This window comes from Mesitornis unicolor, unplaced genomic scaffold (genome assembly GCF_000695765.1).
Source record: "Mesitornis unicolor isolate BGI_N332 unplaced genomic scaffold, ASM69576v1 scaffold24100, whole genome shotgun sequence".
NCBI lineage: Eukaryota > Metazoa > Chordata > Aves > Mesitornithiformes > Mesitornithidae > Mesitornis > Mesitornis unicolor.
Genome location: NW_010160622.1, coordinates 1100 through 14281, shown reverse-complemented (window position 1 = coordinate 14281; position 13182 = coordinate 1100). Strand labels below are relative to the sequence as shown.

General features: G+C 43.0%; 1 protein-coding gene across 1 annotated transcript; it reads right to left on the bottom strand.

Moving 5' to 3' along the window:
* Nucleotides 1-773: 773 nt before the first annotated feature.
* NDE1 (nudE neurodevelopment protein 1) lies at nt 774-6655 on the bottom strand (the record flags this gene model as incomplete). The annotated part of the gene is given in 5 exon segments (XM_010190515.1): nt 774-792; nt 794-928; nt 1244-1392; nt 4524-4677; nt 6531-6655. Coding segments are annotated over 5 exon segments (543 nt in total), but the record flags the coding sequence as incomplete, so codon positions are not given.
* Between the last annotated feature and the right edge of the window lie 6527 nt (nt 6656-13182).

Sequence of the window (13182 nt, the reverse complement as noted above, 5' to 3'; positions counted from 1 at the left end):
TATATTTGTACATATTTCATTATTTTCCTATATTCATTATTATACTACAGTATTATTGTCTCATTAAATCTGTTTTCTTTTCCAACCCATAAGGTTTTCCAACCCCTTATTCTCTTTCTCTTCCCTTCTCAGGAGTGGAGAGGGGTTAATAGATAGCATCTGTCCAGCATTTAGTGGCCCACCCAGCCCTATACCATGACACTGTAGCTTATGGAAACCACTCAAGGGCACAGAATCTGAGCAGATCTGAAAACCAAAGGTGTTTTTCCAGCTCCATTGTCTCTCTCTTCTCACCCAGCCTTATTGAAAGATTGAAAGAAGCTAGCTCAGGAAGCTATTCAAAGGTAACTAAGTCAGTCACAGCCCTCCTGTTTTACTGCCCCATTAGTGTTTCATTGAACCCCCTTTTCAGAGGCCAGGAAACAGTGAGGTTAATGGTTATTGAACCTGACCCCTATGGGTTACAGGAAGTCAGATGAGGATACACCCCAGCTGAACTGGCTCTTCTTAGCCCCCTCAGGCCCTGAAACATCACCACATATTAAGAGAATGCTGGAACAGACTTTTGCTTCTGTGAGCTGCTCTGGAACAAGGTCAGGAGTTCAAGGAGTAGGGGAAGTGAGGGGCAGGGGGGAGGAAGAGTCTCAAAGCTTCCTCATTTGCTTCTACATTTCAGATAGCAGATTTAAAAGATGCAAACTTAAAAGCCAAGCTCTAACATACATGGAGAGAACTGAACAGCTACAAGCCAGGAAGGAAGAAAGGGAAGATACAAGTAATTTCTGTCTAACCTCTAGCTTCATCTTTCAGGCGCTGCACAGACTCGAGAAGGTTTTCTTTCTCGTCCAGCTCACTCTCCAGAAAAGCATTTCTTTCAATAGCCTGGTTTAAACGCTGTTCAAAATCTTCCAGAGACATTATAGTGGCTCTGAAAAAGAGTGCAGATGTCACTACCAGATCCTTCAAGCACACAGAGGAACTGCTTCTCTCACAAGAAAAGAGATAATGTTGTGGTTGTTTGGGTTGCTTTGTTTTATTATTATTTTTTTATTTTAGTTTGTAAGATATGACAGACTTCAGTGGGGGGAGTGGAAGGGAGGGGAAAAAAATATCACATTTCTCATCTCCCATGAACCTCTTCACCACAATCATCACTTAAGTGATTAATTCAGAATAGCAGTGCACAGCATCACAAACTGCTTGGACAGAACAGAGGTGGAAGAAAACACAGAAGGCGGGTCACCTTTTTGCTCTTTCCAAGTCATCATTTGCTTGCTCGAGTTCTCGAATGTATTTCTGAAGTTGATCTTTAATAGCTTTTGTCTGTGCCAAGTCATCTTCCAGCGCAGAGATTTGCCTGTATCTTTCAGAATGCTGCATTTCAATCTTTTCCTAATCAAGGGCATATCAAACAGGATATCAGGGATTTAGCAATGCATGTTCTCTTTCTGTGGCACTGTCTGAGCCCCTTTAAAGGCAGAGGCAGATGCTGTGAAGGCTTTTGAGAAACATCACTACACATGGTGAATGCCAACAAAGACAATTGCTCACATATTTCTGGGCTGCCAGCAGACAAGAGCTCTTTCTGTCACTCCTTACCAAAAAAATGGCACTGGGTAGCAGTCCCCAACCTGCACAGCCCAGGGTGGGTCCCTTGCTCTCCCAGACAATGAGATCCAGTATAATTTCTGCACCCCAAGAGCTTTAGCAACATGCAAAGCAGGATACAAGAGAAGCTTCTTATTTTCAACTTTAATAAAAAAATCAAACGGTACTTAGGAGCCTAAATAACATAAAATACATACAAGAGTGACACTGTTACACAGTGCTGCGGAACCAGCAGGATTCCCCAATGCCCTTGTGGTTTTATCAGCCCAAAGCAGGTTCTGCAGAGTTCTGGATCACAAAACATTTCAGGTGCAGTTATGCAACATGCTTTGGACATGAACCTAAACCAAACTGTTACCCTTTACAACATGTACACAAGGGTACATGTAAGAGAGGTGTAGGCAGGGGGGAAAGCTGAGTTTCTCCATCAAATATCTCTTTTGCTATTGCCTCTATATTGCACAGTTAGCTCCACATCACATGGCAGGGAAAGCTTCACAGCACACTGCCTACTGCAGCGTTTTACACTCCACCACCTTGCACTTGGACGTATCAGAGATTTTTTTGAAACTCCAGGGTTGTGCAAGTAGCATTTCTGAAATGTTTTCTCCATCCAGAATTTAAGTACAACACATCTGAAGTCACTGAAAACAAATCCACAGACTGGAATTTGAAAACCATCACACGTAATATAGCATGACTGATAACCTGGAGGTGGCTATTTTAGCACACAAAACAGTTAGATAAGGAGTATGGAAAGAAGTACCCATTCCAAATTAAGAAATTCTTATTTTATTACAGTGTGGTGACACTGCCATAATTCCAGATCTCTGAAGCATGGTTACATGCTGAATTTAAGAGCCCCCAACCTCTAAGAGGGATATTACTTTCAACCAGCTTTTTCAGGGCTCTCTAAACAAACCCTGCAAAACATTATTTCCATTTCTGCCTAAAAAGGCAGTGTAAACGCTGGCTTCTGAGGGGGGAGCAAGGACATGCACTAGGCTGGTAAGCTCAAAGACAGAAGCCGTGTGGGCCTGGCAAAGCTCACCAGAGTTGACCTAGATGCAGACATCAACCCTTGATGGGCTCACTTAACGCTGCTGCTCAATAGCTTCATGAGTTTAATGCTTTGCTCTTGATTTGATTCAGATAAAAGACCAGAACTGCAAGGTTTGAGCCTTAGTTTTTAGCCAATTGTAATAAACTATCGACTGATCCCGCCATCAATGGAGTCTCTGTTCCTTCACTGCAGGCTGTTACTGCAGTTTTCAGGCTGCATGAATAGCCAATTGTTAAAAGGTTTGTTTCAAGCAGAATACATCTTAACCAAGTTATCTACTGTGAAGAATAATTTAAGATTTTCTAAAATAGGTTTACTTTGAGGTTCTATGTTGTTTCCTCCTATTTTCATTAACTTCTTTGGCTGGTTCATTGTCCCCTCCTCTCATCCTAGCTCCACTACAGAAAAAATAGTCCACACTCCCCTCAATTAAATGAGCTGCAGGTTTTATTTTTGTCAAACTTACACCTTCTTTCCAATCCATTAGATACCATGGGTTTATGTGGCTACATGGAACAGTAGACCAATAGTCCATTCAACATGTAGAACATTTAATACTGTTAAGTCACTAATACAACAAGAACAAAGATAAGTGCAGCATAACAAATACAATGAAAAAAGCCTTGGAGGTTTTGCTGTCAAAAAGCAGTGGGTGGGATATCACTAAGTTGGTGCTAGAAGGATAAGACATCTGCCTGGAATGGAAGAGTATTTCCTTAAGACAGTGATTTGGACAACAGCTTAGACAAAAGGCATTGCAAATACAGATTAATCTGGTGATTAATCACAAGTGATTATACACCTGTATCCATACCTTCACTCCCATTGGCTCATTTTTGCATCCAATTGAGTAGAAGGAGTGTAATTAAATTAATCTCTGCTTCCACAGATATTGACCCAGCCCTACAAAATACTGTGTGTTGTTTCTTGGGTGACTATACCTCACCTTTTACTTAAAGGCCAACAAGATCCAACTTTAAAAAGGCATACCAATTTAAGTGATTTTTTTTTTCCAAGTTTAAGAAAACTTACCAGTATTTCCTAAACCTGTCAACCAGTACAGGGGATTGGCAATATCTTCAATGAGACTGAAGTGAGGCAGACTCATCATACTTCATACCCCAGATAGCTTCACTATTTCCTAAGCCACTCTGGTAAGAAGTTCAACCTCGGTAAGTCCATATCCCTTGTTTTATAATTATGGAAGTTAATGCTTTTCAGCTGTTTCTTAAGTTTCACAGACGGCTAAGTGTAAAGGAGAAATTATTTTTCCCCAAGTAACGAAACCAGGACTGAAATGGTTTTATGCCTCTCAGTTCTGTGTGTTACCCACCAGCTGCTGCTTCCCAGCTTATCTGTAATGCCAGATAATAAATACACAATTATGCAATAAGGGTTTAAAACTACCGAGTTTTCTTATGTAATGCAAGAACACAGTTGGAATGTTTGTATTTTGATTGTTCTGCAGTATTATCTGTGTCTGCACAATGCAGACTGCAAGAAAGCTGTGAACAAAAGCACCAAGTACATGGAAGAAGGAACAGAACAGCAGCTCTGTTATGTTCATATTTACTCTCACTGCAAACAATTTTTTCCCCTCTCAGTTCTATCCTAACATAGACACAACCTGCAAACAGGGGTTTGGGGACATTAACAAGGTATCCAGCACCCTCAAAGCAGACAACAGATTAGTATTTAATAATTTTTCAAGACTTTCTTTTGCAGCTTTCTGTTCAGTTTCTCTGTAATGCTGAAGGACCTCGTCCACAAGGCAAGCTGAATCTGCACATGCCTGTCTCATTTGCTGTTGCACTTAGGATGTGGAGATAACGAATGCATCATCCACTCTTACCTTAACTGACTCCAGTTCCACTCGCAAACGGTTGTTTTCTGACAAAAGGTCTCTGTTTCTGGACTCTGTTTGCTGCAGCTGAGTCTCCAGTTCAGCTTCATACTCTCGACTCCCTTCTTGGAATTCACGCAATTCCTCCTGTGTATCCTCAGCACTAGAGAGCAGTATCAGTAACAGAATTCATCATAACAAACAAAGAAAAAAAATATTTATTGTACACTCAAGATAACAAAAAACATACTGCCCTTTAACGTGAAAGGCTCTATGGCCTTCTCCAACATAAAACATAGAAAAATCCCAAAGTCTGTCCTCACACTTTATGTCTAGTTAAGCTTGTACATTGTCCACTGCCCTCTGCATATTTTATCTACTATTCACTCAATTAATAGTGAAATATCTACAAAGCCATTTTCAATTAGCAATAAAAAGTAAGAAAAAGAGAGCAAGATGGAAGGAAAGTAGTTCTTTCTTAAACAATTCTATTGAAATAACCCTTCAGCAAGCTAAACAAGCAGCACTGAAAGGATTTTGTCAGCGACATGGGCAGTGGGATCGAGCGCATCCTCAGCAAGTTTGCAGATGACACCAAGCTGGGTGGTGCAGTTGACACCCTGGAAGGAAGGGATGCCATCCAGAGGGACCTGGACAGGCCGGAGAGGCGGGCCCGTGCCAACCTCATGGAGTTCAACAAGGCCAAGTGCAAGGTCCTGCACCTGGGTAGGGGCAATCCCAAGCACAAACCCAGGCTGGGCAGAGAATGGCTCAGAGCAGTCCTGAGGAGAAGGACTTGGGGGTGTCGGTCAATGAAAAACGCAACATGAGCCAGCAATGTGCATCTGCAGCCCAGAAGGCAACCACATCCTGGGCTGCATCACAAGAAGTGTGGCCAGCAGGGCCAGGAGGTGATTCTGCCCCTCTGCTCTGCTCTGGTGACACCCCCCTGGAGCCCTGCATCCAGTTCTGGGTCCCCAACATAGCAAGGACATGGAGCTGTTGGAGCGGGTCCAGAGGAGGCCTCGAAGATGATCAGGGGCTGGAGCTCCTTCCCTACGAGGACGGACTGAGAGAGTTGGGGCTGTTCAGCCTGGAGAAGAGAAGGCTCTGGGGGGACCTTATTGCAGCCTTCCAGTTCCTGAAGGGGTCCTACAGGAAAGCTGGGGAGAGACTTTTTACAATGGCAGGGAGTGATAGAACGAGGGGGAATGGTTTTAAACTGGAAGAGGGGGGATTTAGACTGGCTATTAGGAAGAAATTCTTTACTGTGAGGGTGGTGAGACACTGGCACAGGTTGCCCAGGGAAGCTGTGGATGTCCCCTCCCTGGCAGTGTTCAAGGCCAGGTTGGATGGGGCTTTGGGCAGCCTGGTCTGGGGGAGGTGTCCCTGCCCATGGCAGGGGGTGGACTGGGGGAGCTTTAAGGTCCCTTCCAACCCAAACCATCCCGTGATTCTATGACTGAACACCTGGTTTATGAAAGGACCCACCAATATCAGCGTCTAAAAAGCCTGGATTTTTTTTCAGCCTTTGCTGCATTTAGTAAGCTAAGCTAAAGAAAGAGCAAAGTATGTCCATTGTCAGCCAGGGGTCCTCCTCCATCTACGTGCTGTCAAACTATCCTTGATCTAAAGAGATGTAAGGAATTAACAGCAGAATCTCTCTTTCTGCAATGGTCTGGGTCATGCATCCCCTCTAAGGTTTTGCAGTGAGTTATGTTTCCCCAGGCTGCCCACAGACTGCAATCAGAGGCACAGTTTCAGCACACAGAGTCCTACTCAAACGAGAGCAGGGACCAAAAGCAGCAGTGCCACAGCAACACAGATTCACTGCTCAAGTAAGCGTAAAGGACTCTGGGCTGCTGTAGTTTATGCAGAAGCACTGCTACTGCTACCACTCAAGATAGCTGAACCACCTTGAATTTACTTCCTCCCCTATGCGGTGCCATCTATGTCTTTGCATGCAGTGTTAGGCACCCTATTGAACAACTTAGAGGAATGGAGCCACTGCCTTACCACTGCTTGTATTTCATAGCCAACTCTTTCCAGTATCTGGTTTCCTCTTCCACTGAGCTGAAGTGATGTCCTTCTGAGTCTTCCATGATGAGTTCTCAAAGTTTAAAACTCCCGTTTCATTTTTTTTCCCTCCTGGAAAATTAAAGGATTAAGTGTAAGAACTAATGCAGTGAGCTACCTCAGTACTTTTTGCTGCAGAGCAGTGCTCCTCCCCGCCCAGGCCACTCCAGGTCACTGCACACCTGGAGACCAAACTACAGACCAGCCTTGACAGTACTGTCAGGTATACTGTAAATCTGAAAGAGTCACTACTGAGTAATTAGGTCCCTTTCCTCAGTTCTCCCAAGGCTGCTGCATGCTTATGCTACATCCCCAGCAGTAAGCACCATCCCCACCCTCTGACTACACAGCTCAGAGGGCCAAAATTCAAACTTCAGTCATGGTTGTGCCAGAACACCAGTGAAAGAGAAGACACCTCAGGCACAACTTCAGCTCCAAAGACAGAGCAATTAAGGTTGATTTCAACAACCCTAAAGACACTTACCATGAAATTAAAGAGAAACTTCAAAGATACATAAATAAGGTACTCAAGATACTAGTTTCCTGTGTTAGTGTTTCCAGGAATACCTAAGCTTCTTACGGACATAACTGCTGGGCACATGAAAAATTTCTCCCTAGGTCAACATAGACAAAGCTACCCAACTAAATCTGAAATATCACAATCCCCATACAGCTGAGAGCCACAATATTGCTGGATACCTCAGAGAGCCATGGGAGAAGAGAGCTCCAGAAATTCCCAGGGAAATAAGGATAAAGGTTCCACAGAGGTTTTAGTGGGATACCACCTGGCTGGACTAGGTATGCAGATTGCAGCAACCCAGTGATCAATCCAGACCATTCAGCTGTCTCTGGGCCAGCGTAAAGCCAGTCACAGGACAGAGTCCTAAATGGGAAAGACACGTGAAAGAGCCACACGGGAATCAAGAACCTCAAGCTGGTCACCCCTGCTTGAAGACTAAAGTATCTAGACACCACAATTAAATAAATGCCCTCTGATATGTCTGACACATTCTAATAAACAGGTTATTAGCGAATACCATTTTATATGAGTTAGCTTTGACAATGGAGAAACATCAAATGTCATGCTCTGTTTAACCTGCCCATCTTCAACCCTGAGTGAGGCAAAGATTCCACATAGACATTATCATTTTAATAGAAACCCAGATAGATCAAGGACAGAAAACAAAGAGTTGAATAACGCAAGACAATGGCAGTCGTCAGAAAACTGTAATGAGTGAGGAAACAGTTCTACCAAGTTTCAGCTCCGGGTCTACTGAGCAAAACATTTTCTAGAGGTAATCCTGATGGAATAAAGAAAAAAAATAGCGGAAGCCTTCAAAGATAATTTCATTATCGGTCCTGCCTTCTACCCTTCTTATCTACGATATTCAGGAAATGCTGGAGTAGACCTTCTGAGCAGCATGTCAATACATCACACGGTGGTTTCATTTGTTCGAAAGAAGACACGTAGCTTTGTCTAATTAACATTTTGTGTCGAGAAACTGAATTATAAAAAGTAAAGCTTAGTAACTTTTCCCCTCACCTGCCAGGTCCCCTTCTAAATGATAGTGTAATTTCTCTCAGTAATTTCTATACTTATTCCACAGAGATGACACAAAACGGCAGGGATCGTTTCACTACTGATCCATGACACAGGCACATGGTTTATTGTCCATAACACACAAGGAAGACCTCTTAGGCTCCCTGTACACTTGCACTATGTCTTAGCTCGCAGGGATTTTCAAGCTAACCAACGATGCAAGATACAAATGGAAAAGAAAAAATTCTGAGTTTTAGACAAAGTATTAAAGCTTCTTCTGATTTTTGGAAATTTGTTTTAAAAAAACCCCACAACACTCACATAGATCTTTCTAATCTGCCCATAGAAGTGGTAGGACTTTGACTTTTTGTTTTCCCCTCTGCTGCCTTCTCCCCTTAATTTTTAACAGCTTGAAGACGCAAGCAAAAATGCCTGGAAAGTAATTACTTACACCAATTAGCAACTTCTCATTGCCTAGGCTCACTAAAAAGGGAGTGGGGGGCAAGGGGGTGAAGGACGTTTTAGCAATGTTTTGTTAAACATTGGCAAGTGTAGAAAAAACAAGGAAAGTCACAATCAAGACACACACTGGCTGCACCTTACTTGTTTTTGCACACATGAGGCCAGAAGAGACAGAAGAGCTGGCCCGGCTTCCTGTGTGAGAGCAGCACAAGTGCTGGCCAGAGACATTACAAAACCTCTACATCATACAGGAAGTGGAAGCGTTCATGGGTGGGGAATGAACTTCTGCAGTTAGAAAAATACCTCAGCATAAGTGTTGCAGGAAACAACTTTATACAACTGCAAGCAGAATTGAAAAACTCTTAAGGGGCGGAAAAAATTAAGAAAAGCTACACACAAAATTACTGAAGGAATTTCAATTTGAGAAACAGGTTCACCAAATTCATGAGGACCTCAACTTAGATTCTGTTTCAGTGCTAGAAAAAAGGACTCAAAACAATGTTACACACTGAATACTTCTAATTTTTGCTTGGTGAACTATGTTGGCCCATCTTTGTAGCAATGCCTGATGGTCTGAGAGAAATTAATATTGTAACAAAAAATTAAGAGCAAAACAGTACCATAAATATTACGAAATTTTCCACAGCAGAGATTATTATTCCTATTAGATATTTTTTCTAACTGCAAACCAAAACAAAAACCCCCTTTTCTCCGGAAAAGTAGCTTTCCCATCCTATGAAAACTGCATTTTCTTAAAATAGTCCCCTTGCAAGGAACTTCCTGTAATATAAGGGCATACCTTCTTTTGTTTAAACAATACAAAAGAAAAGCACCACAAGCGGGAAAGAAAAGGAAGAGGTCATCGGAGTGCCAGGATTATTACAGAATCCCACAGTCAGCAATAAAGAGAGTTACCATCTTTCCAGCGTCTTCTTCACCGAAAGGCTTAATTCGGCAAAGCCCTCATCTTTTTCAGGCACCACTTAGGCTCCAATACTTTTGGGTTTCCACCGATTGCTAAAGAAACTTCGCAAAGCTTTCTCTCCCGAAACGCCAGAGCGTCTCTCCCTTCTCCACCGCACCGCGCGGCCCCGCACCGGCAACGGCCGCTCCGCCCGGCCCGACCACCGGCCCCCCCGCCCGCCCCGACGCTGCCGTCCCATTGGCTGCCGGTCACGTGCCGCAGGGGCTCTGCCAATCGGCGCCGCCCGAACGCGCCCGTTGGAAGGTTTGGAAACTTTGGTCACTTTCAAAAGCCGCCCGGGGCGGGGCTGCTCCGCGCTTGGTCTGGCCCCGCTCCTGTGCCCCAGCCCCGCGCTATCGTCCCTGGCTCCGTGCATGCTCGCGTTCAACCCTGTCACGCTAAACCCTTTCCGCGGTGTTTCATGAGCTACAGCGGGCACGAGAGCCTGCATCTTCTAAGACGTTAATGGGGTAAATCGGCATTTGCCACCATACTGTAATTTTATATGCGTGTTCTCCCTTGATGTGCTCTGAAAGAAGCAAAGCTTTACAACAATTTTTTTTTTTTAATTCCAAAGTCCTCTTCTGAAAGAGTGAGACAGTGACGGTAACTATTTAATGTCAGAGCAACATTTTCAGGCTACAGTCCGCTTTTCACAACCAAGGAACAGGCTTCTACAAGGACAAGGCAGTCTATTAGACACTTGCACTCATCTGCATCTCAGCATGATGTCATCATTCCAGAAAGACCCGCAAGGATCCACAAGGGAACAAGCTCCGCACAGACAATGGGAGCTCAGTGCAGCCGCTGAACCACTCGTCACCGCCTCACCGTGCAGAGCTGGTGTGAAGGGGCTGAGGCACGCAGAGGCTTTCCCAGTGCTGGAGGTGTGTTCTTGCCCAATGGCATACACAAACACTTGGTCATCAGGTATGTCTGGCATTTGTATCCCGAGTCAGAACTAAAACACAAATTATCACCTACGTGCAGATGCACTCCAGCCCACGTAGGTATGGCCATACGTCACCGAGTATCACTTCACACCCCTACACTGTGCTCTACACCCTGTACAAACTGCTGGACGATAGGTACCCACACACCAGGGCCCCAGAATATTCCACTAAGAGAAATCTAGCCACAGCTAAGATAACTTTAACTGAAAGGAGTGAGCAAAACGATTTTACTTTCAGGACAGATGTTCAGCAAAATAAATGTATTTTGAGCTCAGTTGTTCAGCAGAAGTAAATGGAGACAAACTATTATACAACTATGAATAGAAAATTAAATTAGGTATTTAAAAAATTGGGTTAATAGCGATTTGCAGTTCTGTCATTACTCAATAATGGTTTTATTATCAGATAAGTTACAGAAAATAAACCACATATTATCAGAGTATGTCCCCAGTAAATAAAAAAGTTATATCTTTCTCACAAGTTTGGGACAAAGAATGTTTTACTCCAACTCTTCCAATAAATCTTAGAGGATAATGCGAGCACACATTATATCAAAGGTACATCTGAATATTTTTAATAGTTCTCATCCTGAAATAATTGTAAAACAGGAAAAATCCCCAGATTTCAGAGGAAGCTCTTTAGTCTCTCATCCAATTACAAAACAGTGTAAGAGCACCCTAACAAATGCCAGAGGTTCAGAGACACTACTATAAATATTTGAAAAAAGGTTACTATAATTACTATTGCTGCCTTGTTTGCAAGAAGAATTAAAACATTTGTTTTCTATTAAAATTAACAGAAGAGGCAAAGAAGAAATTATGTGTTTATTTGTTGTTTGCTGATTAATAATTAATAAATGACAAAATTCTGTGGTGCTAGGGTTCATGTGCTGGTTAGTTTAATGAGAATGCCACGCTGACTCTTCCATGAAAGCTAAGTGGGCAAAAATGTCTACACTTTAAGATCTAGTAAAGCTGCAGCACTTATCTTTTTGCAATAAGCTTTCTACCAGAAAAAAGATTAGCTGTTCTGCAAGAATTAAATAACTCGCCACAGAATAACTTAGTGCATGGATGGAACAGGACCTGATCATCAATTGTCATGACAAAATAATGTTTTTTTTGTAATGGATTACTGACTCCCATGACAAAATGTAACAAACATATGTATTAGAATACCATATGCGAATATTGCTATCATTGAAGAGCAAGTATCTGACATCAATGAAACTTCTTTCTGTCTCTTTAAAGTCCTTACATAATTCTCTGCAGCCTGTATATGTAAAATTGGATTTGCATATGCTTAAGCAAGAAGCAGATTCTCACCACTTTAAAACCCTATTGATATCCGGAACTGACAATTTTCTGATTAAACTCTTGTAAGGGGCCTCAAACAAAAACTCACTCAAGGACATGAATTTTTAAACTCTGACTAATACATCCTAGTACACTGATACATCCTAGTATAGATAGATCTTAGCACATCCTGAAGGACTACAGCTAAACCAGCAGAACACTGTCTGAGACCAAGACAAGGGAGCTGAGGAAATGGGTCCAGGAAATGGTCCCATATATGGGAGAAAGACTCAGAGTTCATGGAAAGAACAGCCAGAGTCTCTCTTCAGAACCACAAGGGACCACCAGAGACCACCAAAGGACCTCTTGGACACAATCGCAGTTTGATCCAAGAATGATTCAGCGGATATTTGAATATATTATAAATATATTTAAATTGCCACCAATCATTGTAACTCAGATTATGCAATCCTGAAACTTTTGTGTATAAACATGCCAAGAAAAGTGCCAGCAGTTGTGCGAACTTGGATGGAATAAATAATGCCCCTCGCACCCAACATCAAATAAAGAATGCCTGCTTCTTAATGCTGCATTGGTGTTAAGAGGTTGTTCTGTTCCTAATTTCGGTGACAAAGCTGTCCAATACTCATTAATAGCACTGGTTAAGCAAAGTAAACGTAACACCACTTAAGGCTTTAATACGTGGCAGCATTACACCCAAAGTGAACCATGGTAGCAGGGGCAGGACTGGAAGTAGATATGAGCATTATCACTAAAAGGACTTCTAACCTTGCTGACACTGCAACCCATTAGGCAAAGGTGAAGATAAAATGACAACTTAGCCTAATACCGTGATGTCACTTACGATCAAAAGATACTGAGCCACAAAAAGGTGGAACCTCACCCTGCTTTGTCACTAACCTCTCTCTCTGACGGGCTCAGCTACCTCTATGCCAAGGAGCAGCCTGGCCTGGATTATATGGATTTGCTGCAATGACTTTAGCCCAGACTTCTCAAGGAACTGTTAAACTGTGAGACAGGGCTGTGTCTGTAGAAAGACAAGAAAAGTCATCATCATCATGGCCAGACTTCGCAAACAAAGATAAGGGAAGGACACTACCCACGCTTGCTGCAAGCGCGCTGATGGCTAAAAACGCTGATGTGGGATAGGCAAGTCCGGTTGCAAAGGGCACAGCGGAAAGTCTCCTTAGACGGTGTTGGGAAGGCACGGTTCTTTCTGCCTTGTCTTTTCTCCTCGAGACTGATTCTACGTGCGTTCTCAAAGGAGACAGCAGCGTCATGAATGGTGTGTCTCCATGTCTCCTGGTTGGAAGCCAGGGTGGACCACTGAGGGTAGTCAATATGGACAAAACTGAGG